Source organism: Phyllostomus discolor, chromosome 5 (genome assembly GCF_004126475.2).
Source record: "Phyllostomus discolor isolate MPI-MPIP mPhyDis1 chromosome 5, mPhyDis1.pri.v3, whole genome shotgun sequence".
NCBI lineage: Eukaryota > Metazoa > Chordata > Mammalia > Chiroptera > Phyllostomidae > Phyllostomus > Phyllostomus discolor.
In genome coordinates this window covers 170515921-170543023 of record NC_040907.2, presented here as the reverse complement: position 1 = coordinate 170543023, position 27103 = coordinate 170515921, and the positions used below count along the sequence as shown (strand labels likewise).

Genomic DNA, 27103 nt, shown 5'->3' with positions numbered 1-27103 from the left:
CTGGCAGAAGAGAGGCCGGAATCTTTGTCAGCCCAGCTCCGTTCCCGAGGGGACACTTATGACTGTGGCCCAGGCAGGTGTGGGTTTTGGAAATCATTCTCTTTAGGCCTAGGGTTGACAATGGCCCCCTGGCGCACCGGCCCCAGGCGATGAACTTCTCCACCCCTGTGGTTTACCTGTCCACGCTTAAATGACTTCTCTCACAAGCAGACCCCAAGTGTACATTTTGGAGGGTCCCATCTGTTCCGGCTGGGACGCTGACTAATCACGTGGGTCTAAAGGAACATGGTACTAAGTTCAGTCCTCTGTCCCTGTAGCTGTCGGCGACTGCCCTCTGAGAAGGGGGGTAGCACAAAGGGCTGGGCTGCCCCTCACCTTTGGGGTGACCCTGGACAAATCGCTTGTCCTCTCCCTGTCTGTTACCCAACATATAACAAAATAGTGTAAACTAAATGATGTCCAAGTCCCTTCCGATTTCAACACGAGATTGCCCTCGACTATTCCATTTTGAGTCCCGAGTGTTACAACGGGGTGGAGGGCGCCACACACACAGTGAGTGTGTTGTAGTCATTTAGTCTTCTACCCGCAGCGACGAGGAGGTGGCAGTGTTTTCCAGCTGCCGCGAGGACTTCTGGGGTGAATTCAGAAGCGCAACAGCGCGACAGAGCACCAGGGTTCAAGGGCAAGGGGGCAGCATCCCAGTCTGGTGTGGGGCTGACGTTGGCGCCCCAAGTGAGGCTCTGCGAGGCAAGGGACTGGCACGGCCGCGGGGGGACAGGGCTGGGGGTCGAGCCCGCGGTCCGGCCCAACGCTGGGGCTCAGGCAACGCCGCGTGCCCGAGGAAGTCCATCCACTGTTTTATTCCCTCGGGTCTCGTTTTCCCAACAGCAAAGGGCAGGCAGTGAGAGACCGAGGGAAAGGCACCGGCCAGGTGGGCGCCCAGGCGCAAGGACCCGGGAGCGGCCCACAGCAGCCAGGCCCAGGATGCGCGCGCGCGTGCGGCTCGAACCCGCGGTTCCTGGCAGGATCTAGAGCGCGCGCGTCTGCGCTTGGCCGCGCTGGCGGGGTGGGCGGGGCGAGGGGGGCCCAGCCCTCGACATCAGCCAATGGGCGGCGAGGGCGTCTTGGGGGCGGGGCGGGAGCCTCGCTTTAAGCTCCGTGCCGCGTCACACTCTCCGCTCCCGTTCAGTCCGAGCAGCGCGCGTCCTGGGCGGTTCTCAGAGGTGCTGCCAGGTATCCGCGTGGGTGTGGCGGGGCCGGGGCTCGGAAGGGGGCCTGGGCACCCCACGGGGCGGCGGGGCGCAGGCGGCTCGGGGCCGGGTTCCGAGGGAGCCGCCGGAGGGGGCGCGCTGGGCCTCGGCGGGCGGGCAGGCTCCGCCTCCGCGGCGGGGGCTGCATCCCTGGGCCGCGGAGCCGCGGGCGAGGGCGGGAAGCTGGAGGCTGAGTCTGTGGATGTGGCACTTTCTCCCTCCAGAGCGGGCGCGGCCCGCCCGGCCCCTCTGCGGCCCCCGCCCGCTGGTCCCACGCTCCCCAAGGTGTCTGCGTCTTGGCTCCGCGCCACTCGAACGCCACCGGGTTTCGGGGAAGGAGGCGTTTGGGCCCCGGTGCGTGGGGCGGCGGCTCGGGGCGCCGCGGGCCTGCGTGCCCGAGGTCGGCTTGGAGGGTGCATCCTGCAGACCACGTAACTGCTCACCCAGTAGGCGGTGGCTTTTGTTGGGGGGCGGGGGCGCCGGCGGAGACCTCTCGTGCAGCCTCCGGCCCCTGTAGCCAAACTGCTTATCACTCCCCTCCCCCAAACTTCCTCTCCCCCCCCCCCCCCGCCCCCAGTCTTTGTTCGAATAAAACGTTAAGGAAGTAGAGCCTACCTTAGAGTGAGAAACGTGCAGGGTAACTAGATGGTGTCCAGGGACTGGGGCCAACAAGGATTCCAGCCCGACGGAGGCATTCCTAGGATTCCTTTTCTACCGAGCTGAGCACCGCACTCTCCGGCTGACTTCGACGGGACGCTGTTCTCAGTGACTGCCGTCTCCTCCCGTCGTCACTCGCTGTATCTCTTATCTTTTTTTCTTTTAAAGGTTTTATTTATTTTTGGAGGAGCAGGGAGGGAGAAACGGAGAGAAACATCCACGTGTGGTTGCCTCTCGTGTGCCCCCAACCGGGGACCTGGCCTGAAACCCAGGCCCGACTGGGAATCGAACCAGACACGTTCAGTCCACAGGCCAGAGCGCAGTCCACTGAGCTGCACCAGCCAGAAGGGCTCTCGTACCTTCTTAGGGTTCAGCCTTACCTGTTTGATAAGTTGTGGTAAGTTAGGGGGGGTTAAGGAGGAGTGACCTGGCAATGGAGTGGCTTTATCTGAATTAATGACTAATCTCCAGTTTCTTGGGGTTTATAAGGGTTTCTGTAGGCAAACTAGTTCACGCAGTGGGAGCCTGGCGCTGTTCTTAGGTGTGTGATCCAAAGTTCTCAGTTCACTCGAAATAAACAGGAAAGGAATGAAAGACTTCTTTCATTAGAGGATTCTGGTTTCTTCTTCAGAGAACCTAGTTCTGACTCTGAAAGAGATCCAAGCATGCAAAAAGAATTTTTTTTTAAGGATTTTATTTATTTTAGAGTGGGGAGGGAGAAAGAGAGGGAGAGAAGCATCAATGTGTGGTTGCCTCTTGCTCGACCCCCCACTGGGGACCTGGCCCACAACCCAGGCATGTGCCCTGACTGGGAATCGAACCAGTGATGCTTTGCTTCACAGTCCACAGTCAGTCCACTGAGCCACACCAGCCAGGAAAAGAAGAATTGTTTTGATAAAAATAAGACAAATAAAAAAGTGTATTTTGGGTTTGTAATTTTTCATGGTGTTTGAAATTAACTTTGCATCCTCTCTCCTCCAAACCCATTAATCTTTACGTATTAAAAATTCTTAAAAAATTTTATTATTTATTTTATTTTTAGAGAGGGGAAAGGGAGGGGAGAGAGAAACATCAGTGTGTGGTTGCCTCTCACACGCCCCCTACTGGGGACCTGGCCCACAGCCCAGGCGTGTGTCCTGATTGGGAATCCAACTGGCCACTTCTTTTTAAAAAAGATTTTATTTATTTATTTTTAGAGAGAGAAGGGAGGGTGAGAGAGAGAAACATCAATGTGCGGTTGCTGGGGGCGGTTGCTGGGGGCCGTGGCCTGCAACCCAGGCATGTGCCCTGACTGGGAATTAAACCTGCGATGCTTTGGTTTGTAGCCTGTGCTCAATCCACTGAGCCACACCAGCCAGGGCTACATAGTAAAAATTCTTAAAAGGCATTTTTTTCCCTCCTCAAAGAGGTTTAGCTGTATTTCCCCTCCTACTCTGCCTTTACCACAGTTACTTGCGTGCATATTTTATGGCTTTGCCTGAGTAGTTTCTGAGGATGGGCTCAGTCTCATACATTTTAAAACCCTGGCGAGTGGCCTGGTATGTGGTGACAGGCGGAGGGTGCTGTGAGGTGGACACTGTTCTTGTCCCATCGTAGCGCCCGAGGTGTCTGCCCGTGACGCACTTCAGTTGAATTTTAGCCAGATTACATAAAAAAAAAGATAACAAAAAAACACTTTTGTTGGCAGAACTTTTAAAAAGGTTGTATCTGTTGTAAATGGTTACCTCAAGAAAAGTAAATATTTGACAAATGTAGTAAAACCAAGTTTACTCAAGTGGAATATGTTTAGTGTTCTTTTGATGAGTTTACTCTGGTTTTTCTTTGAATGAATTTAAAAAATAGTATTTCATGGTGTTTGCTAAAGGAACTCTTCAAAATGCAGCCTTTAATAGAAATTCTGTTTTAGGCATGTTCTCGTGTAAGTAGGGCCGGTTAGCTAGGAGGAAGTGAAGAGCGGCTTGAAGAAGGACTTTGTTAATAATTATGTGGGTTACTGGAAACATCTGATGTTAGAAGCTTTGCTGTCAATAGAAGTTTCCTTTCCTTAGGACCCGAGTGTGGGCTTTGGGGAAATGCATGATAACGGCCTGGAATGTTCACACTGGTGCACTTGATCTTGACTCGTGAAGGTCATTGAATCTAGGGAAGTGAACTCGGGGTGGAAAGACTAGTTACTCCATATCTAATGTCCTTTTCGAGCTAGATCCAACGTGGTTAGGGACGGGTGGCTTTTCCCTCTGTGTCTCTGTCCCTCTGTTTTTTAATCCTCACCGGAGGACATGTTTACCAACTTTAGAGAGAGGGGAAGGGAGGGAGGGAAGAGAGAGAAAACATCGGATGAGAGAGAAACATCAATCAGCTGCTTTTGTAAGTGCCCCGGCCTGGGATGGCACCAGCAACCCAGGCACGTGCCCTGACCGGGAATCGAACCTGTGACCCTTTGATCTATGGGACGATGCTCCGACCACCTGAGCCACCCACACAAGGCAGTTTGTCTCTCCCGAGGGCCTTCCTCACCCCTCTTTGCTGACTTGACTCCTTCAGGAGTCCTGTGTCTAAGTGGGCCTCACTCATGGACAGACAAGGAAAGCCGACAGGATCCCAAACCAGGGCTAGGTTCTGGATGGATGCAAAGGGAATTTCAGGACATAGTTATTGTCCATTTAAGGAGCTTAGTAGCACCCTGGCTGGTGTGGCTCAGTGGATTGAGCTCTGGCCTGTGAACCAAAAGGTCATAGGTTAGATTCCTAGTCAGGGCACATGCCTGGGTTGTGGGCCAGGTTCCCAGTTGTGGGTGTGCGAGAGACAGCCAATTGATGTATCGCACATTGAAGTTTCTCTCTTTCTCCCTCCCTTCCCCTCTCTCTAGAAGTAAATTAAAAAAAAAAAAAAAAAGAGCCTTGTAGGATTCTAATAGGGGGACAGTCATGAAGACAAGTGTCCTGAAATGTTAAGACCTGTGACAAAAGTTTGGGCAAAGTTACTTGAGAGTCTTCAGAAGGGTTTTAATCAATAGAAAACTTTTACTGATTTTTTTTTTTTTAAAGTTATTTTTTATTTTTAGAGAGGGGAAGAGAGAGACACATCAATGTGTAGTTGCCTCTTGCGTGTCCCCTACTGGGGACCTGGCCCGCAACTCAGGCGTGTGCCTTAGATGGGCAATTGAACCGGTGACCCCTTGATTGGCAGGCTGGTGCTCAGTCCACTGAGCCACAGCAGCCAGGGCTCTTTTAAAGAAAAATTGCCTGGTTTGAAAAAGAAGCCACGGCACTGTTGACACGTGTGTTGCAGAAACTGGCCAGTTCTGCGAGGTTCGGCGCTTTAGCATCATCTGGCCGAGTCCTCGGGGACGACCCGAGTGGCTTCCACGTCATTTACCAACAGAGAGGTCGGCGCTCGGGAGGACCGTGCGGAGACAGGGCCCCCCGCCAGAATCCAGTTCCTGGTCTCCGGACCCTGGACTCTCCACTCTCGCCTCTTACTCTACCATGCCTTTGTGGGAGATAAAATCATTGATGTTGGCTATTTTTAAAAAATATTTAATTTATTGACTTCAAAGAGCGGGGGGAGAAGACGGGGGAGAGAGAGAGTTGTTTCACTTACTGATGCATTCATTGGTTGATTCGCGTGTGCGCCCTGGCCCGGGAGCGAACCACAGCCTTGGTGTGTCGGGACGACAGCTGAGCTGCCCGGCCAGGGCCTCCTGAGTATTTCCTACCCTGGAACCTCGTGGGTGAAGTTACTGGTCTGAGAATGCAAACACTTCCAAGGCTTTTCCGACGCCTGTAATTCTCTTCAGAAGGTAGCTTAGCGTGCCCTTGAGAAGTGCTGTGTTTTATTGCGAATTCGGTGAAGGCAAGAAATGTGCTTAAATTTTTAGGTGGCCAAGTGAAGCATTAATTCTTACTGAGTTGAGCAGAAAGAGCCCGAGAAATAAAGTTAAAAACCTACGTTTCAGACTTAGACTTAGCAGTAGTCTTCGGGGAGGTTCTGTCTTGGGAAACTAGGCATTTTTGCCAGCAGCCGTGTCCGGTCTGACGTTTCTGATAGAACTTTTTGTTTGTTGTTGACACATGCTTCTCTGAGATATAGCCTTAGGGCCCTGCTCCTCCGTCATGCATACAGCTCGCTCTGCATTTCATTTCAGGACTTACTGGACCCCGAAGACCATCCCTGGCCTTGGGCTGACCGTCCGTCTCCCCTTCCGAACCGTGGGAAGGAAGGGTATCCGGTGAGTGTGTCGACCGAGTGCTGGATGGTGCTGGGTGCTTGCTCCTTCCCCAGCACGCTGGGTTTACTGCACGCGCCAAGTCCGAGCGGCGCCAGCCAAGCCCCGGGCATTGAGCTTTGCTGACTTGGCAGCTCACCGAGTGCTGGGCAATTGTGCCCCACGGCTAAGTGCCTTTGAAGGGCTGCTCTGTCCGCAAGGTCAGACACCAACCTTTAACCCGGCTGCGGTTCAGCCTTGCCTGACCCCCCGGAGCGAGGGCCCTGTCCTTGATGTGCCGTCAGCACTGACAACTTAAAAAAAAAAAGTGTGTGTGTATTTATTACGAAATCGCCAGGTGGTACAGAGGGGTGCACCTGAGAAGTGAGAGCCCCTGACCGCCCCACCCCCCAACCAATTGTGTTCCTTGTTCGTTCTCTTGGACTGTAGCCCGTTGGCTGCGCCGTGGTAGCACTTGCCAGGCCTCACCGTAAATATTTGTGTACTTGTTCCCCTTGTCTGTCTCCAGGCTTCCCACAGGCTGTAGCTCTCACGTTCTTGACTTCTCGGCAAACGCTCAGTAGCAATTCAACGAGTGCGGACTCGTCTCGCACCGACTCCGTCTCGGCGCCGTCTCTCTCCTCCAGACAGATCCGTGACGTCCCCGCTCGAAGGACGCCATGCTCTCCAAACTGGCCCGTTTCCAGACCGTCGCTGGGCTCTGCCGGGGGGTCCACTCGTCAGCGGCTTCTGTTGCCTCGGTTGCGACTAAGAAAACGGCCCAGGGCCCCCCGCCGTCCTCCGATTATGTGTTCGAGCGGGAAGCCAAGTATGGGGCGCACAACTACCACCCCCTACCCGTGGCCCTGGAGAGAGGGAAAGGTACGTTGCGAGTTATCCAACAGCCCTTCTGTCCTGCTGCAAACCCTTTGATAAACATCGCTTCTGTGTTGGCTTGGCCAAGGAAGGCTGGATGGTTTTTCCTTCAAATAAAAGACACATTTTTCATTTTCACCAGTCACTTTATTGATTTGGCTGTGTTCCGTATGTTGGCTGTGTCCCATGTGGTAGAACATGGACTGTTCCCAGTTCATGTCTCGACTGGATCGCGGTCAACCTCCGCTGGTCTGCCCGGCTGGGGAGCACCGTCCAGCGAGGACTCTCCAGCACGAAGCTTCGCAAACTGCTGCTGACACGTTCGATCCATCACAGCGCCTGCTCCGCACACTGTACAGATCTTTTTTTTTTTGCGTTACAGTTGCATTTTTACCTTTCTTGAAAAATGAAAGCATAATATGCTGAAAATATTGTGTTTTGTTCCATCTTCAACATTAAGATGGCTGCACAAAAATTCACCAATTTTGACGTTTTTTTTTAATGCACGCTGATAGGACAGCTGTCACATGCATTTTACCAAAATTGTTCCGAATGAAGCTCCAGACAGCTAAGTGCACCTACAGCCATTTTCTAGAAGGAAACCAAATGAACTTCTTTGGCCAACCCGGTTATTTGCTCAGTCTGCATTTCTCCAGAGGCCTTTGATTTCTGTATTGAGATGCAGTAACCCAGCACTCACTGTGAGTGGCTCGAGTGCTGGCTGTGTCCGGTGCCGCGGGGAGGGTGACGGCGACCTCAGTCTGTGTGTGTCGTGTGGGAGGTAATACACTTCAGTGAAGCACTGTGACACCGCCGTCGTTTTCCCCTGTAACTGCCGTCTTGGCGTAATTTTAGAGTTAAAGAAAAAAAGTTGCAACAGTAGTACAAAGAATTTCCCTCTGCCAGACTATTTCTGTAGCTGCCGCACCACTGTATACTCCCACTTGCAATAAGAGAGTTCGGATTTCTCTGCATCCTCGCCAACGTTTGTTTGTCTTTCTCTTAAAACATTCGTGATCGTGGTACGGGGTGTGCAGGGCTGTTGTGGTTTCGCCTTTCGTTTCTCCAAGGACTCATGCGTGGTGTTGAGCGCCTTCTCATGGGCTTGTTGGTCACTCGTGTGTTTTCTTTCTGTGTCGTTTACTCTTCGGAGAGATGCCCACTCACGTTCTTTGCCTGTTTTCAGTTGCGTTCTGTGTCCTTTCATTGAGCTGTAGAAGTGCTGGGTACTAGATCCTTGTGAGATACGTGACTTAGAGATACTTCTTCCTGTCTTGTTGGTTGTTACAGTTAACTAATCACGACGTTTATGTTATGTATAACTCCTCCCTTTAAGTTCTGACTTTTTTATGTCACACTGTTCTTGTTAAATGTAAATTTGAGGCTGGACAGATACAATAATTCCTTATACGCCAGAGTTCATCATGCTTGAACTAAAACAGGCCTTACCCACAGTGCTAGCAGTCTTAGTGAACTTCATGTGATTTCGTGATTTCCTGAAATGATTTTCCAATCTGTCCTGGATTTTGTGGTTCTCCGCAGCTATTTTCCCTTACGTGTTTTAGGTATTTATGTGTGGGACGTGGAAGGCAGGAAGTATTTCGACTTCCTGAGCGCTTACAGCGCTGTCAACCAGGGGCACTGCCACCCGAAGATCGTGGACGCGCTGAAGGACCAGGCCGACAAGCTGACCCTGACGTCCAGGGCTTTCTACAACACCGTCCTCGGGGAGTACGAGGAGCACGTGACGAAGCTGTTCAACTACCACAAAGTTCTCCCGATGAACACGGGTAAAGCATTTCGCTTCCTCTGATCAGCCCAGGGGGAGCAGCTTTATTGTTTTCTGGTGATTCAGAAACACTGCCAACCACCGAACCGTTTCCTCTCCCGACAGGCGTGGAGGCCGGGGAGACGGCGTGCAAGCTGGCCCGGCGGTGGGGGTACAGCGTCAAGGGCATCCCGAAGTACAAGGCGAAGATCATTTTCGCAGGTGTGTGCGGTTCGGCCTTCTGCGGTCTTAGCACGCGGCGGTGGCGGCGGCGTTCACCGTTTTAACGTACCGATGAGATGCGCCCCGTGCGTGTGCTTCATACATGATAATGTTTATTTGTTGAATGTTTCATGAAACATTCTTTTCTCGGATTTATTTCCAAATGTTCACGTATGAGATTTTTCTCTTTTAAATAGTTTCCTGCTCCTCCCTCTAAAACGAGTGACTATGATTTATTTCTCATTTGCTCGTCGGCTGGCTTCGCAGCAGATTCCGTTACTTAGACAGTGTAATGGTGGAGCGTTTTTGTTAGGGGGTTGAGCTTGGTTTTGTTCCAGCGGGGCCGTCTCCCAGGTGTGATGCGAAGTGTGAGCCTCCATGTGCAGTGTGCTGTCGGATTGGGTCCCTAGAAGTGGAGGGGGAGGGGGCTGGAGTCACCCCGGGCGCGCCTCCGGGAAGCGCTGAGAGGAGCGAGCCGGACGCTGGTTTGGGAGACGCAGCAGCTCCTCGCGATGACGCCAGCTGACTTTGGGCTCCTTAATGCCGCTGTTCGTTGATAGACTGTGACATTTTTTTAAAGCTTTAATTTTAATTTCTAAAAGCAGACCGTGGATAAACTTATCACTGCACATGGTCAAAAGTCACTCTGGTAAGAGTCAGTCGTGAGATGCTTTGCCTTGTGAGCACGTGCGGCAGTGGAGTGACAAACCCCGCCACGTGGCAGAAATCCGGGGTTCAGCCGGCCGCCAGCGGCAGTCGGTGCTGCGGGGACAGATTGCTACGGAAGCAGGAGAGATCTTTGCCCAGCCCTGTGACCTGCCGTTTTGGGACCTTGTGCCTTAGTTGTGGGAAAACACAACTGTATCTTTCAAACAAAAATGGACTTTCTGGCGGTTTTTATTCTTACCACTCGTATCCCGTGTCTTAGATTAGCAAAGCTGTTTTCACCCAGACACGGAAGGCTGCCCCTAGCGGTCAGTCGGTGACACTGCAGGGTGAGGCCGAAGGGTGAGGCCCCTGAGGCTGGGCGGAGGCTGGGCAGGGAGAGCAATCAGGCTCACGTCCAGTGCGTGGGTTTTCTCTGAACATGCTGGTCAGAGTTGGCGTGCTGCCGCCTGTGGCCCGGCGAAGTGGGGGTTCCTCGTAGGTGAGACATGTCGCAAGAGTGGTGTTTAGAGAGGCTGTGAAGCCAACATACAGGGAGTCAGTAGTGGGTTTAATGAGTCGGTGGTGGGAAGATGTTAAAAAAAAAAAACAAAAGTAGGAGAACCTGCGAGTCTCTCTCATTCTACACTGTTGTCCTTCCTTCTTTGAATTTAACCCGGTTGAAATGACCTCGTGCGTTTGCTCTGTGTGACGGTGTTTCTCCCGGGGAGCGTGTCAGTCCCGGTCACCTGTCTGCCTTTCTGCTCCGGCACGCAGCTTGGCGCCCTCACGGAGCAGCTCCTCAGTCCAATCAGAGTCACTAATGCAGTGAGTCGGTGGGTGGGAAGTGCTTTTGTACGAAGGCAGCTGTCTGTCACTGGCACATAGGAGACCACAGTACCACGGAAGGCGAAATTGAAAGTGTTTGGACTGCCAGAGGGCACATTCTCCAAATGAAATGTAAAATCCACTCGGTAGACTAGTGAGCCCACAGCTAACTAGTTTTTAAAAGGGTTTTTGAAAGGAAAGATGCTAGTCCTCTATGAAGGGTGCTCTCTTTCACTTCACGGCCGCAGGTGCGCTGTCTCAGTGGTTAGGGTGTGGGTCAGCGAGAGGAGGGACAGCTGTCCGTCCTCGGGGGCTCTGCGGCCCAGGTGGGAGGTCAGGAGCTCAGTGTGTAAAGGAGCGGTTGCGAGGCCAGACCTTGGTGGCCTTGGGGCCCATGGTGTTTGACATCAGACTCATTGGAACCAAGGGACGCTCACTGGGAGCTCTTTAAAGCAAGCTCTTGGTTTTTCTTTTCTTTTTAAAAGATTTTAGTATTTATTTTTAGAGAAGGGAGGAGAGGGAGAGAAACATCGGTGTGTGGTTGCCTCTCACGAGCCCCCTGTGGGGGGTCATGGCCTGCAACCCAGGCAGGTGCCCTGACTGGGAATCAAACTGGCGACCCTTTGGTTCACAGGCTGGCACTCAGTCCACTGTGCCACACCAGCCAGGGCCAAAACCTTGGTTTTTCAAAACTCAAACTCTCCGAAGGTATTTTTGGGGGACTGTGCTTTTTAAATTTGCGTGTTCGTTTGACGTAATCACTGTGTCTTTCTCCTTTCTAGCCGGAAACTTCTGGGGTAGAACCATGTCCGCGATCTCCAGTTCCACAGACCCGACCAGTTACGACGGGTTCGGGCCGTTCATGCCAGGCTTCGAGATTATTCCGTACAACGACCTGCCAGCCCTTGAGGTGCGTCGCTGGCGTTGCTCGCTTCGGCTCGTACTCAGTGGGAATTAAATGTGTAGGGTGCATGCATTACCCATGGGTGTGACTGATGGAAACTGCCTCACTGAAGGCAGCCGAGATTTTGGACCGGGTTCTGTGCTGGCCAGCTAGTGCGCGGCTGGGGGACCGAGTTCGCGGTCTAACCCCGACGCCCCACCCACGCTTTAGATTTGCGTCCTGGATGCGTACTAACTGGGCGAGTCTCTGTGTAATTACTAGACAAACTACTGAGTTTGCAGCTAGCTTTCGAAAGTCAAGAGTGGAGAACTTGTAAAAACAAAAAGATGCACTTAAAACGGCTTCTAAAAACAGCCATTTTCTCTGGTTTTTGGCTCCAGTGTACTTCCCCATACGTTAGAAAACGTGGGATAGAGCAACTTAAAGCTGAATGAAGTGTTTGGGGTCTCTGGCAACTGAACGTCAGTCAGAAATGTTACATTTGTTCTCAGCAGGAAATTGTGCCCGTGCGCCGGGTGACTCCAGATAACCCAAACAGGCTAGAAAGGAAGTGACCGGAATGTATCGTTCCCTTTTTCTTGTAGCGCGCACTTCAGGATCCAAACGTCGCCGGGTTCATGGTGGAGCCGATTCAGGGCGAAGCGGGTGTCATCGTTCCGGACCCAGGCTACCTGATGGGCGTGCGGGAGCTCTGCACGCAGCACCAGGTCCGCGGCCCCTCCTCTCCCGCCCACCGCGGGGGTCTGTCCCTTGGGGTTCTGCTGATGGGCCGCGTGCAGCGGTGACCCAGCCTCTCCACTAGGGGGAGACAGCGCTCTCAGAGCGGCCGCCCTCTCCCGGGCTCTGCAGCAGCCTGTTCCGATTCCTCCCGGGCCCTTGTCCTCTGCTGTGACATTTAAGTTCCCCCCTCCCCTTCCCCCCAGGCTGGTGCATAGTTAGTAACAAGTAAAGGTTCAGTAATGTGTGTGGAGCAAGTGAGCGAGTTAGTTTATTTCCTGAGAGCAGTTCTATTCGGAGGCCCCGAGAAAGCCCTCCCGTGGCGTGGGTGCCTTTCCCCACCATGTGGGACCTGCAGAGTGGGCCCCGGGGGAGAGTGGCCTGACCCGGGGACACTGGTGTGTGTGTCCGACAGGGTCGTCACGGGGCACTGTCGACACGGGTGATTAAAGCACGTTCGCGAGTCTGAGGGAATGGCAGATGTCACGTTCGCCTGCGGGGGTGGGAGGAGTCGAACAAAGACCGCCGTTCCCCGTGGGAGCGGAGTGGGTGATTACTGCTGCTCTCCTCCAGGTTCTGTTCATCGCCGATGAGATACAGACGGGGCTGGCCAGAACCGGCCGCTGGCTGGCCGTGGACCACGAGAACGTCAGACCTGACCTGGTCCTGCTGGGCAAGGCTCTTTCTGGAGGCTTGTACCCTGTGAGTTCGGCGCCCACCCCCCTTTCTGTTCCCCGCGCTCACGGAGTGCGCCCCTCAGACGTGCTCCGTGTCTGCCGGGCAGGACGGCAGTGCCGTTGCTGCAGCTCGGGGTTACTCAGCGGCTGTAGGTCCCCGGAAAGTGTGCGAGGGCACGTCAGAGCCCCATAGGGTGGCCCCTTAGTCACTTTGGACTGGAGACCTGAGTGGGCCTTGGAGCTTGCTGCCGAGTTTGCTTTGGGCGGGAGCGTTCCCCCCCAAAGTACTTCTGTACTTTCCCCCCCAACTCCCCGCCCCGCTCTTTCCCGTCGTTCAGAAGCACAACGTCACTCAGTGTCTGAAGCCGGGATGGGTTCACGCAGAGACCGGGAAGATTCCGTGTTTTGCCATGTTCTTGGGCGAGCCCTCGAGCCAGCCGCTTGCGCTGGGTTACAGGCTCGGAGGGACGGCGCAGAACAGTCAGCTGTGGTCCCCGGGGGGGGGGGGCAGCTGTGCCTTAGTTCCGGAGGGCGGCCGCGCTGTGCCGTTGGAGTGGGCCGGCTGTGCTCGGGGGCGGTGGGGGGGGGTGGGCGAAGGCGGCCGCTGCGCAGCCCTTGCTTGTTGAAGCTCTGCGTCCAGTTTGCCAGCAGCTTCGTGCGTCTCTGTGTTCCCGGCGTGCTGAGACTTGGGCCGGCTCGTCGCGGAGCGGTCCGCCAAGCCCCGACCTCTGCCTTTCAGGTGTCTGCGGTCCTGTGCGACGATGACATCATGCTGACCATCAAGCCCGGGGAGCATGGCTCAACGTACGGGGGCAACCCTCTGGGCTGCCGCGTGGCCATCGCCGCCCTGGAGGTGAGTCTGGTGCGGCTGGGCGGCGCTGTTCCCCGGGCTGCGCTGTAGGGACCGTGAACTCTGAACCCGGGGTGCACTGAGAAATGCCGTAAGACTGGCAAGTCGTACTGAGCACGAGGGCAGAGGAGCAGCTTTAGGGGCGTGGCCTTCGTGAAAAGTCCTGTAAATCCTGTAAAAGTCCTTGGCATAGAGGACAGGGTCCTCTGTGGGCGTGCGGCGTCTGCAGTCCCCCGAGGCTTTGGTCCTATAGGCACTGGGTGGCCTGCCCAGGGCTCTCTCTGTGACCAGGCCTGGCCGCCAGGCCTTAGCACACATGGTGTTTTCTAAGCGTGTCTTTGGACACTTTCAAGTTTAGTACTTTCGTGCCTACCAAAGGCATACAATTATGTGATTGGTAAGGATGGCCTTTTAAGGGGGAAAAGAAAGGAAGCTCTATTACAGTTAAAAAGTTAAACTATATTCAGTCCATTGATTTATGCAATTAATAAGACTATATCTGCCCTGGCTGGCGTGGCTCAGAGGATCGTGTGTCGTCCTGCGAGCCGAAGGGTCCCTGGTCTGATTCCCGGTCAGGACACGTGCCTGGGGTGCGGACCAGGTCCCCAGTTGCAGGCACACGAGAGGCAACTAACCCATGTTTCTCTCCCTCTCCCTCCCTTCCCGTCTCTCTAAAAATAAAATCTTTTTTAAAAAAATTAATTAAAAAAAGAAAAGGATACATTAGTTGCCTTCAACGAATTCTAAGCCTTCTCTTGCCACCGAGGCAGACGGGCGACGGGCTGTGACCGAGCAGGGCCCCGTCTGAGCCCGTGCGTGTTTGGTTGGAAGTTGGGCTGGCGTAGGTTTTGCAGAATTGAAACGGAAGTTCAGGCCTTCAGTCAGGTTCTCCCGTTGCGTGTGTCTCCCTTTGCATCCCCCTCCAAGCACCCTGCGAGAGGAAAAGGCAGCTGTAACGTGTGTGTGTGTGTGTGATCTCTCTCCCGACGCAGGTTCTGGAGGAAGAGAACCTGGCCGAGAATGCCGAGAGGATGGGCGCCCTCCTGAGGAACGAGCTCATGAAGCTGCCCTCCGACATTGTCACCGCCGTGCGCGGCAAGGGCCTGCTGAACGCCATCGTCATCCGCGCCACCAAAGGTACGCGTCCTCCCAGGGTGTCCCCTGCGTGGGGAGACCCCAGACACGCCTGGCATGTTGTCTGGTCGCTGGGTCCCTCCAAAACCGGTGGCTGGCCGCCTGCTGGAAGACCAAGTCTTGACTCAGGCCCGGGGCCATCCGGTTTACCGACTGGTCTTACAGAACGTGGGCCCTTCCTGCGGGAAGGTGCGTGGAAGTAACTCATTCGTCCCGGTCTCGTTCCTCTCTGACGGCCGTCGTTCCGCCTGGGGTTAAGTGTGGGGCGCCTGGAGACGCACACTCACTCCTGTCCGTGCGTCTGCAGGGAGTGCTCCCCTCAAATGCTTCCTCGCCGCTGCCCCGTCCTGTGTCACTTTAACACTTTGCTGGTCAGCGGGGCTGTAGGGACGGCACCGACGATGACAGGAATGGCGAAGGTGGTGCTGAAGATGCCCTGAGCTGCCACTCGGCGAACCGTTGGGTGTTTTAGTGCCTCCTCTGTAACCCTCTGGGTTCCCTGCGGGATTTTGTCGGGATAACCTCTCCTTTTAGAGCAGTGATTTCAGCCTCGGCTGCATTCAGAAATACCTGGGGGCGGGGGCTTTCATAAAAGTTGCTCCAGCCGGAAGACTCTGGTTCCGTGGGTGGGGGGGCGCAGGCACGGAGGGACGGCGGCGTGCCGCTGGGGCTGAGGACCGTGCTCTCTCTCGACGCGCGTGCGGCCCCGCGGGTCAGGGGGCAGCTCTGTGGGAGGCGTGTGCGGCGTGCGCTGGGTTCGGGTGCTTTTATGGAAAACTAACAAAAACCGTATGTCTGCTCATACCATTCAAACCTAGTGATGTGCTTGCTGACAAGTGACTTCTTTAAGACCGGAACAAAGCGATCTATGGGCTGAGCCGTCTTCCTTGAGTGGGAGTGGGATTCCGCTGGCCGGGCCCCCTCTGCCGCAGGGGTGCCCCCTCTGCCGCGGGGGGGGGGGGGGGGGGGGGGGTGTCGGACGGAGCGTGTGTCCCTGATCAGCAGGCGTGTCTGTTTCTCTCCAGACTACGACGCGTGGAAGGTGTGCCTGCGGCTCCGAGACAACGGGCTCCTGGCCAAGCCGACGCACGGCGACATCATCCGGCTGGCCCCGCCGCTGGTGATCAAGGAGGACGAGATCCAGGAGTCCGTGGAGATCATCAACAAGACCATCCTGTCTTTCTGAGGGTGGCGGCGGCGGCGGCTTCCCGCGGGGCCCGGGGCCGGCCGGGCACCAGGTGCTCGGGGACATCCCGCCCGGGATCCTCTGTGTTCCTGCTCTCGGAGCAGGCACATTCCACTCCCCTGTGTCCTCAAGGACTCGTGTTTTTTTTTAACGTGTGCATTTTTCAGTTCACGTGTGCCGGCATGGCCGGCGTGGCCGTGCAGTGTGCCGTGTCAGAGAGCGGCGTCCGCGTTGGACACCGCAGCGTGTTCGTGAGCTTCCTGAGGGGGGCGCACCTGCCTGTCCGTGCACGGGCAGCCTCCTGATCAAGCCCCGTGCGACCTATTTACGTTTTTATAGTTTCCCAGCTGGTGTAAATGTATTATGTTTAAAAAGTTATATACGAGACTGGTTTTACTGGTTTAACCTTATGAAGCTGAATCATAGTCATTGAATTTTAGGAAGGATGAAATGGTTAAGCTTATTATGTAAACTAGTAGATTGAAATAAAGTTCGTATTAGCCCACACCAGGATGAGTGTCCTTATTTCGACTTAAGAATTATTGTTTCAGCCCTGGCTGGTGTGGCTCAGTGGATGGAAAACCAAAGGGTCGCAGGTTCGATTCCCAGTCAGGGCACGTGCCTGGGTTGCAGGCCAGGTCCCCAGTAGGGGGTGCAAGAGAGGCAACCACACATCAATGTTTCTCTCCCTCTCTCCCTTCCATCCCCTCTGGGGGGATAAAAGTAAAATAAAATAAAATAAAAAAGAATTATTGCTAAAGATTCCCAAACTGTGTTTTAAGTGTTGATATAAATTGTGCAAAATACTTACAATCAATTGCTCTTTAAAATTAAAATAAAGCCTGTATTTAAAATGTCTGCCCTGATGGCTGTGCTGTGACCGCCGGCGCAGTATCGCTGGTTGGCATTTCGAAGCTCGCTGAGAATGCCCTCTGCCTGCTTTAACTGAGTTTTCTAAGAGCGTTTCCGTGTCTTCGGTCACCTCTACAAATACGAAATTGTAAAATGTCTCTGACGATATTCCCTCCTGCCCTTTCAGAGCAATCGCCTTTTCCTGGGGGCCGTGCCGCAGCGGTCTCGGCTGCTTTGCCGTTGTGCTTTCTGCAGTTTCGGGTGCCGGTGGCTTGTCACCCGTGGCCCACCCACGCTGGTCCAGGAGTGTTCCACGGAGGGTCCAGAAACAAGCAGTTCATAGGTTTCAGCCGTGTGCCCCTCGGAGGAGCACGGCAGGTCTCCGGCTGCCTCGCTTTGTCCTGTCTTGTCCTGGATGGGCATCGTCTTTTCGCCCAGTGTCCCCAGCCCTCTCCCCTCCCCATGTCACTGTGGGGTCGCAGTGCTTGTGTTCAGGTCACCCCGCTTTACGGAATGGCCCCCAGGTGCATGAGGGGTGTTGCCGGCAAGTAGGACACGCCGCCGGGAAGCTGTGAAGTGCTCCCGTTGAGTGAAAAGGCGAAAGTTCTCGACTTAATAAGGGAAGAAAGGAAAAAGTACGCTGAGGTTCCTAAGATCTCCAGGGAGGACAAATCTATCTGACGGTGCGGAAGGCAAAAGATTTGGGTTGGTTTTGCCATTGCACCCCAGACTGCACAAGTGAGGGCCACACAGTGCGTGGTAAGGGCCCAGTGAAGATGGGAAGGGCAGTGACGTTGCGGGTGGCGGGTGTGGACAGAGGACGCGTCCCCACTGTGCCAGAGGCCCTCAGCCTGTGCACTGACACGAGCAGCATACCACTATAATTATTCTATTTTACTAGTTATTGCCGTTAATGCCTTACTGTGTCTCAGTTAAACCCGTGTACATATAGGAAAAACTATATATAGGGTTTGGTGCTACTTTCAGTCTCAGGCATCCGCTGGAGATCTTGGGATGTATTTCCTGTGGGTAAGGGGGAATGCTGTATCCTTTTTATGAAGTATCCTTATTCATGGTGTTTAACTTTTTTGCCGATGAATGGGGTATTTTGGGTGGTTTTTTAAATGAAGACTATTTTTAGAGAGAAGGGAAGGGAAGGAGAGGGAGAGAAGCATCGATGTGAGAGAGAAGCATGGATCCGTTGCCTCTTGCATGAGCCTGCAACCCAGGCATGTGCTCCAAGTGGGAATCGAACCTGCAACCTTGTGCTTTGTGGTGTGGCTCCCACAAAGCGAAAGTACTGCACCAGTCAGGGGTTGGGAGCAGGGGGACTGATCCATGTCCCTTGAGCATGGCTGAGAGGCTCCAGGTGTGTGAAAGCACTTCCGTTCGGTTCTAACTTGGAGGGGGGATGGGTTCTTAAAGAGGCCGGCAGGAGCCATTCAAACACACACACACACACACACACACGAGTATCTGCAGGACACAGCCGACACAGCTTCTTCTTCGTCTGTTTAGGAGAAGCTCTTTAAAATATTTTCCACTGCGTTACTGTGCCATGCACGTGCGAATGACTCAGAGGAGTTTTACCGGCCCCCCAGCCTTTTTCTGATTGACTTGCAAATGAGATGCTTCTTCCTCCTGCATGTTGGTCCAGGCCCTCAAACCGTTAATGAAAACTCCTGTCTCACACAGACAGGGAAGGGTGCTGGTGAGACCCGCCCGCACCCTTTTTTCTGCAAAGCCCTTGTGGCTCTGGAGTGCCTAGCAATGCACTTTGTACTGACCTGGAAGTAATGACCTCCGGGAGTGGTTTCAATAGAAACATGGGAAGAACACGGGAAGCTGCAGGACCCGTGGGGGTGGCCAGGGAGGGGCCCTGGGTTGGCCCTGGGGATCTGTTGCCAGTCCTTCCCTGCTCCGCTCAGAGGCGAAGGGACCTGCCACGCGCACAGAGCCTGTGGTGGCAGAGCTGGGTGGGAGCTGTGACAGCCTCCCGTCTCCGCTGCCCGTGTGGCATGGGGGTGGGTGGCGGTCTCCCTGACAGCTGCAGGTTTGCTCTCCCCACTGCTCGGGGGCCTCAGGCAAGTCACTGGCTGCCTGTCAATGAAATGAGCAGGTTGCATTAAGCCGGGGTCCCTTAGCGAGTGGCCCTGGAGGGGCGGAGCTGGTTTCGGGAGGTGGGGTCCTGGCCTGCCTCGGTGAGCCTGCGGCCCAGCCAGTGTGCACGGGGTCGGGGGGTGGGGGGCCGCCATCGGCAGCCCTGTCAGCCCTCAGAGGGGCCGAGTCTCACGACCCCGAAGAAGGTTCCACGTAGAGACAGCCGGAAAACAGCCATTGGCTTTGTGAGCTTCCCAATTCCCTCCTGGAATTTTAAGATCCCTTATGACTCAGTTTCCCCCAAAGGCAGTCCCTCTCAAAGGGGAGGCCCCATTTCTGCTGAGGGGGGCTTCGGCTCTGGGAGAACGACAGGATTGTGGTGAGTTGTCCCTCCCCTCCAAGATCCAGCACCCCCGGGCAACTCCACAAAACCCGGCGCCAGGTCTTGGTTCGGCCAGACCCACTCGCGGGCGTAGAGCCCAGGCGCTTCTGGACGGCAGGGGGCGCTGTCCGCAAAGCTTTGCGCCTGGCGAACGAGAGCTGCGCATGCGCCCTGGGAGAGCCCGGAGCGAGCGGGCGGTCTCCAGGTCCCCACGCGGCAGAGCTGGCCGGGCTGCGGGCGGTGCAAGAGGGCCAGGGTCCACGGGGTCCGGCCCGAGCCTTGCGACCGCGGAGAGCGCAGTGGACTTTTTGTAAGAGTTGATCATGATTACATGTGCTCTTTGTAGGAAATTCCAAAATGTAGAAGCAGACCTCCCATGGCCGCTCCCCGCAGTCGTGGGTCCCCACAGCAGCCCCCCAGAACTGGCCGTTGACAGGCCCAGTCCCGGATCGGGCAGACAGGTGTCCGTCTTCGGTAGGAGCTGGGGCTTGAACCTCGGGGAGCCTGGTGCCCAGATGGCCCGAGTCTGTGCTGCGCACTTCATGACAGCGACCTGTGGCGGGAGGTCCCCGGCCCCGGAGTGGCCGGGCTGGCTGCTTGGTAAGCAGGGCCGCAGCCTGCTCCAGAGGTGCGGGAGGCAGTTCCCACCTCTGGCTCCTGGTCTGCGCCCCCTACCTGTGCCCCAGCCCCAGCCCACCTGGGGGAGTCACCCTCCCCTAGAGCAGGGGCTGGTTTGCCTTTGGGAGAGGGTAGCCACAGGCTCTTGCAGGTGCGGAGGGGCCCTGCCTGGGTCTGGAGGAATGTCTGCCTCTGAGGAGCCTTCTGTAGGTTGCTCTGTCTCGAGGTGGGGGCCTCTGTACCTTTGGGGAGCTGTGGGGGGTGCAGTGTTCAGCTGCAGGAGTGGAATGGAGGGTTGGGGAGCCCATTTGCCAGACTGTCCCCCTCTCCCTGGGCTGGCTGACTGCCCTTCTCACCTCCAAGCCTGTCTGTTTGGGTGGACACACCCCCTGCAAACAGCCAGCCCAGGGGTGTCTGTGGCCCCGGCCCCGCCTGCGGCCGGCGGCTTCTCCGGAGGGAAAGGCAGCCCGTGCCGCCCCCTGGGCGCACATCACAGCCCAGAAGGTGGGAGCTGGAAGGCGAAGTCAGAACTGCCCTGAGAGTAAACAGCTGAGGACCCGGTCTGGCCTGGTCGGGAGGCTGGCAGCCACAAAGGGACACTGTGAGGGATGCCCCGGAGCAGAAGGGACCCATTCAGTCCTCCCAGAGCAGGACTTGCCTGCTAATTAGGTGGGGAGGACCCTAGCGGTGGGTGGGCAGCAGGAAGCGGGGAGAAGGGTGGGGGGAGCTGGTGACCCTGCAAGGGAGAGCCCGCTGCTCCGACCAGCTAGAACCCGAAGTCTGAGTGCAGCCTTGCAGGCCAGCTGCTCCAGAACCTCGCAGGGGGCTCGTTACAGATGGCGCTGTCCCCTCCCAGGCCTCCCTGCAGAGAGGGCGGACCACAGCTCCGGGTGGGGGCTCGGCCTGTGCCGGCCCCCGACTGTCCTCTGTGGGGTCCGGCCTTCAGCACAGCTGCCCTCCGCATCCTGCTGCCTGTGATCGGGGTGTGGGGGCCAGAAAGGGGGCCCATCCAGCTCTGGGGTGGCTGGGGGCCTCAGGGGCAGGAGATATCACACAAGTCGTCATGTTCCTGTCCTCAGGGCACTGGGAACACACGCTCAGGTTTTCTGCGTGCCCCGAGAGAAAGCGTGTGCAAAGGTGGTTCTTCCCCCTCACAGCAGGGTGGTGCTGGTGTGCTCCTATTGCCCCATTCCGCAGGCGAGAAGACTGAGGCTCCTCGAGGTTAGCTGACTTGCCCAAGGTCACACACACTGTGCCGGGGCTGGGCCTTTCCCTGTGGGTCTGTCTCGTGCAGCCCGTGGGTGGGGCCTGGGCGTGGTGCTGTGAAAAGCTGCCCGCAGATCTGACTTTGCACCCCTGTTTCGAGCCCCGGTCCGGAGAACCTCTTGCCATCTCTCCCCGTGTCCTCACTGCACATGGGACATGCTTCAGGGCCACCCAGGGCTCTGGGTGCGGGATGAGAGGGACATTCCCCTAACAGTGCTGATGGACAGCCCCTGGACTTCCTGGGAAAGGGGCCCACCTCTGTGCAGGGACACGCACCCATCCCAGGGGCACGCTGCTGTCCCCTGTGGCGGCGGGGGCGGGACGGGGGGAGGGCAGCACAGCTGTAAGTCATTTCTAGACCCTCCTGGGGGCGCTGCTACTCCTGGGACCGCATCTGCTTGTTTGCTGAAAAGCGGTCTGGATGAGTCTTTTGGGGGCACCTGGTGGGCTCGTTTGTGGTCACCGGACTGTGCCCACCCTGTGGGCCTGGTGTGGAGGCCAGCATTCGGGCGGCTCTTGTTCAGGGTCGTTTGGAGGGCGGCAAGCGGATCCCAAGGTGGGGATGAGGGGGGCAGCCCGCTGCCTGCTCTTGGAGTTGGGGCCCAGCACCCAGCAGGGCGTGGTGGTCCTGCCGGAGGTGGGGAGAGGGTGAGCTCTGCCCAAACAGGGTCAGGGGGTCTTGAGCAACAGCGGTCCTGGGGACCCCCTGCAGCACGTGGGCGGCCCTGTCTCTGGAGGGCTCTCGCTCCCAGCCCGGGCTGGGCCTGCCACACGCATCTCTGTATCAGACGGCTCAGATGCTGCTGGTGGCAGCCCGCCCGAGAACCCTTGGACCGAGACGTCAGGGGTCCGGCCTGGAAGGTCGGGTCTGTGATGACAGCAGCGCCGTCCATTCTCGGGGAACTGAGCAGCTCCACTGAGGATAACTGTGGACAGACCGGTTTTCCTGGGACCGAATCCGACCTCTAACTTATGATTACTTGTTTAGCACCAGCAGTTCGGGATCCACAATTCCACAGTCTTTTCTGAGTACCTACTGTGTGCCAGGCAGGGGGTGGCCGAGTTGGAAAGGACAGGGACCACCCCCGGGGGGCCAGGGAGCTCCATCAGGGGCAGAGAGCAGATCGGGCTCCCGGTGCTTTGAGTGACAGGTTGGGGCCGCCTCCTGCAGTTCCCGTCTCAGGTGGGGCTGGTCCCCACGGCCCCCTGGGCGCCTGTCCTGGCTCGGGCAGCACAGGCCACGTGACCGGGTGACCAGGGCCCCACCCGACCTCCCCAGGAGGCTGCATTCGTCACAGTCCTCACCCCGGGAATCCGCTCCCACCAAGCAGGATCCCGATAGGAGGGCTTTGACTTCCCCATCAGGCGTGATTGATGGCGCGCCCTCCCCGACAGCGCTCGCGGGAGCAGATCCTCTTCGCTCGCAGAGGTGCCTCCCGGTGTGGTGATTTACTATGCTCACAGCGCTGATGTTTACAAGGGCCGGCGTATTTATTCAAGTGGAGGAGCCCGCTCCCCCCAGCGCATGTGCGGAGGAAAGCGGGGGAGTTGGAGTTGGGGGGGCATTTGGAGGAAGGGAGAAGCTGGCTCCCTGGATCTCTGCGGCACACCTGCCCGCCCAGCCGGCATCTTGGACGGGGGTCCAGACAACTGCCAAGAAGAGCTGGAGAATGGATTCATTTCAGAAACAGATCAGCAATTCCAAGTTCATCCAGAGACGGTGGGCATCTTACAAGGCTAGGAACAGTGCCCAGGGCCGGAGAGCGGGAGCAAAGAGAAGACAGGCAGAAGAACCTCAAGGTCATGAGGAGGGAGAGACCAAGGCAGTAAAAAAACTCAGGCAAACCAGGATGGGAGAGGAGTTGGGGAGGCGCACGGAGAAGCAGGGGCCTCAGGGAGGACTGCGCATGAGGGGCAGGGGCGTCAGAGCAGGTGTGTGGAGTCTGACCCGCAAAGGGGAAGGGTCAGGCCCAGGAGCTTGGCGGCAGGACGTGGGTGTTCCTTTCTGGCTGCAGAGTGGGCAGACCTGACTGAAGGGAGGCCCGGCTGGGCGACTCACTGTCCAGGCCACCCCTCTAAGGGGCACCAGAGTGTCACCGAAAATCACAGGCAAAGTGCAAGCTCAGGGTCAGGAGGTGGACAGAAACAGCAGCCCCGCCACGTGGTCATGTGTCTCTGCTTTGCATAGTGTGGGAGCAGTGGCCCCCGAGTCCCTGCACTGGATGAATGACAGTGAAACCCCACATCAAGGGTAGCAGCCAGAAGGGACCGAATTGCCAGCCTTCTCGAGTCCCTGCTGCCTCGCTGGCCCTCAGAGCGGGGCGCATGCCCCGAGCTACAGGACACCCACGAGTTCGCTCCGCGTCCATGAGGTGGGGTGCTGGGCCCTGCCTGCCGAGGAGGTGGTAACTTGGGACCGAGTGGCCCGGGCCAGGCCTTGGGGGACTACTGGCCGGTGTCTGCCCCTCGGGTGAGCCTGTCACTCCCTGCAAGGCTTTCTCGTCAGCTGTCACACCTCTGAGACAGTCCTCATGTTGGTCCGGAACCGCTGCCACCCCGGGGGAGCCAGGGGAGTGACTGTATGCACCGCACTGGGGGCGGGTGACTCTAAAGGGGCAAGCCCCTGTGCGCCACCCCCCCCACCCCTCGGGATGCCCTCCGCCAGCCCCCCACCCTGGGACCTCTGCTGACGGTCGGCACACGGTCCTGGACCCCAGAGACCGATGACTGGACCTTTTGGTGGTTTCATGCCCCAGATACGCCCTCGGTGCCTGAAAGGCCGAGAGGGGGCCTCTTTGCCCGGGTGTGGACTGTGCCCGGGATGCCAGGCGGCCGTGGGTGCGGGCTCAGCTCTGCCCCAGGCTGCCCACCTGCGCCCCCCCGTCCCGCCACCACACCTGCGGAGCACTCGGACCCGCCCTGAGTGGGCCAGGAGGCAAGGGGAGCTCTGACTGCATTATAAATGTGCTTTACTATTATAAAAGTGATATATGCTCACTGAAAAGCACTTAATGTAGAAAAATATACAGGAGCGCAGAAAAATCGTCCATAATCCCGTCTCGCGGAGAGAGCTCCTGGTGACATGTTAGCCCCTCTCCTCCCGGGCGTTCTGTCTGCGCCTCGCCTGCTCTTGCTTCCCGACGGGCAGCCCCGGGGCTCCTCGTGTCTGGCCCCCATCTCACAGATGGGGAAGCCACCCGCCACTGTCGTGCCCCAGCCGATGTGTGTCCACTCAGCGCTGGCCGCGGGAGCTGCGGCCCACAAGGACATCCTGCCACAGACTGGGAGCCTCGGCCCCTTCAGGGAAGAAGCAGGGGAGGGAGGGTGCCCCCCCACCCCCCGCCTTCATAGCCCATGCCCCCTTCGCCATTTCTTCAGAACTTGCCTCAGCCAGAGCGGGGCCTTTGGCGGCACCAAGAACACCTGACGGGGGAGCCCCGTGAACTTGGCCTGTGCAGCACTTGCTCTCCCTCTGTCCACCTGACGGGGACCCTGGAAGGGGACCTGAGGGTGCCATGGGAGGGAACTCTAACCAGCATCCGGGCTGCGGCTCTATTGGCCAAGGGGCTCACAGGCCCCAGACCAGGAGCCCCCCCATTCACAGGGCTGCCTCTCCGGGTGGGGGGCTTTCCTCTTAGCTACGCACAGCTCCGCTTTGCTTAAAACGGGTCCTCAGTGCAACCAACCCTGATGTTCTTACCGTGTAACCTGCAAGATCTAGGATCCAAAATAATTTACCATGTGCTCCTGGCGGGATCCCTCATGCTGTTGCACAGGAAGTGTCCCAGCACCAGCGGGGTGTGTGTGTGTGTTATTTTTTAGGTGGACTCCCAGCAGGAAGTGACACCCTCTTGGGGACAGCACAGGATGTGGAATTAGACAAACCTAGAACCCATCCTGCCTCTACCCTTTAGAGCTGTGTCTGCTGCTTTTGGCACGTGGCAAACCTTCATCGATTCTCAGCATCCTCATCCCTCATCCCTGACAGTGGGCAGGAAGCTCACCACGGCACCAAACTGGTGGGCGTGCGTGCTTGGGGCCCTGAAGGTTGGTGAACCGCGGAATGGGGTGTTTAAAAAGAGATCAGCTGTCTCCAACCGGCATCTCATTGGCCAGCGGCAACACTGTCTACGGCCCACTCCTCCCACTTCTAGAAACACATCCCAGGAAAATAATCCATGATGCAGTCAACACGCTGGGGACTCACAGGCTTTTAGAGCCCGACTTACAAGGCGGAAAATGGGGAACAGCCCACGTGCCCAACAACAGGAGGTGGGCTCCACAAAGACTATGGGCAATCCTTGTTTTGGGCTGTTAGGTGTTCAAGACCGGGCTTCCAAGCAATCTTCACGACGTGGGACAATGTCCGCAGCAAAATGTTGCGTGGGTGGAAATCGGGTGTAGCCAGGACCCAGGCTGAACCGCAGCTCCGTCCAACCTCGGGCAGCTGCTGTGGCCAGGGTGCAGGGCGCCCTTTGGGGTGATGAGGGGAGGGACGGCGGGTCTGAGACCGGGGTCTGCCTGGCAGGAGAGGGAGCCCACCACCATCTGGGGTTGAGTCACATCGTCAGGTGTCCTGGCCGACTCTGTCCTGGGCTCCACCGTGCTCAGCACTTTCTCTGCGTCCTCACTGAGCCCTGCCGCTCAGAGTATTCTACCTCGACAAAAAAACCCAGTTCAAACCAGCCTGAGCTAAGAAGAACGCTGATCAGCTCACGGAACTAAAATGTTCCGCAGTAGATTTAGCTTCGTGCCCATCTGGAGGCTGGAGGGTGTCACCCCTGTCTCGTCCCCCCGGGCTGGCATGCGGGGGCTGCGTCCCAGGCTCACTGTCCCTCTCTCCATTGCCCTGAGGTCACTGCCCGCAACCAGGACTTGCACCTCAGGCGTTGCAGCAAACCCGGCAGACACGGATGGTTCTGCTCACCCAGAAAAATCCCGGGAACCTTGGGTGAGCTCCCTGGGGGCCCGTGTCCCGTCTCAGCAAGCTGGGCATGACTCTGGCCTCCAGAAGGTGGGCTCTGTTTCCAGGAGGAGGAGGAAGGGTGGCGGGGAAGACGGGAAATCCTACGGTTTATCACCAATCTTCCGTCTACCCTCATTTCACAGGTGAACCGAGGTCCAGAGAGGCAGGGTCTGGCACAAATAACCTCCCTTTTTTTATGACAAAGTCATAAGCGTGTAATTCCATAACGTAACACTCTCACACTCAGGCACACCGCGTGGCGTTTTAGGGGAAACATTCAAATTGAAACTATACATTTTCACACCCATGTTGTTGTTACTTTACCAAGGACCGAGAGGCAGGCGTTACTTCTGCCGGCCCCGTGTGTCCCCCAAGAGCGCAGCCCCCACGGAGCCGGGGAGCCGCCCAGGCTGGCTGCCGCCAGAGCCCGTGCGTGGTCAGAGCCATGTCAGTCCGCTCCGGCTGCCGTTCCAAGACGCCCCGCAGACCAGGGGCTTAGACGGCAGAAATGTGCTTCCTCACAGTTTCGGAGGCTGGAGAATCCCAAATCTGGGCCTCCTGATGCAGCTGATTTCTGGTGAGAATCCTCTTGCTGGCTTGTGGACAGTGCTTTCTGTCTGTGTGCTTTCTTCACACAACAGGGGCATTCTCTCTCTCTCTCTCTCCCTCTCTCTGTCTCTGCCCCTCCCTCCCTCTCCCTCCTTATAAGCCCACGAGTCCTACGAGATCAGACCCCGCTATTATGACTTCATCGAACCTTCATTACAAAGGTCTTATTTCCCAATATGGTCGCAGTAGGGTTAGGGCCTCTGCATGTGGGTTTTGGGAACGGGGAGCACAGGGAGCACGGTTCGGTCCAGAGCGTCACTCGCTGGAGAGCTGAGTGAGCCCGCAGCCCAGCCTGGGATGTGGGCGATCCCTCAGCGCTCAGGCCCTGGCCCCTCCCAAAGCCCCCAGCGGAACCCTCCAGCTGCGGGGCCGCAAGCGGAGACGAAGGC

At 56.8% G+C, this 27103-nt stretch overlaps 1 protein-coding gene across 3 annotated transcripts; it reads left to right on the top strand.

Moving 5' to 3' along the window:
- The first annotated feature begins 1126 nt into the window (after positions 1-1126).
- OAT (ornithine aminotransferase) lies at positions 1127-16430 on the top strand. Of its 3 annotated transcripts, none has more exons than XM_028512519.2 (11): positions 1127-1233; positions 6055-6138; positions 6762-6996; positions 8556-8780; positions 8885-8980; positions 11236-11363; positions 11942-12064; positions 12648-12776; positions 13491-13604; positions 14594-14738; positions 15761-16430. In XM_028512519.2, exons 3-11 carry the CDS (start codon positions 6795-6797, stop codon positions 15919-15921), a joined length of 1323 nt encoding a protein of 440 aa, XP_028368320.1. In that variant the 5' UTR covers positions 1127-1233; positions 6055-6138; positions 6762-6794; the 3' UTR covers positions 15922-16430. The 3 variants fall into 3 exon arrangements, with proteins under 3 accessions (XP_028368320.1, XP_028368318.1, XP_028368322.1); XM_028512517.2 differs by having other exon boundaries at positions 6644-6996; XM_028512521.2 differs by having other exon boundaries at positions 1140-1233; positions 6766-6996.
- The last annotated feature ends 10673 nt before the right edge of the window (positions 16431-27103 follow it).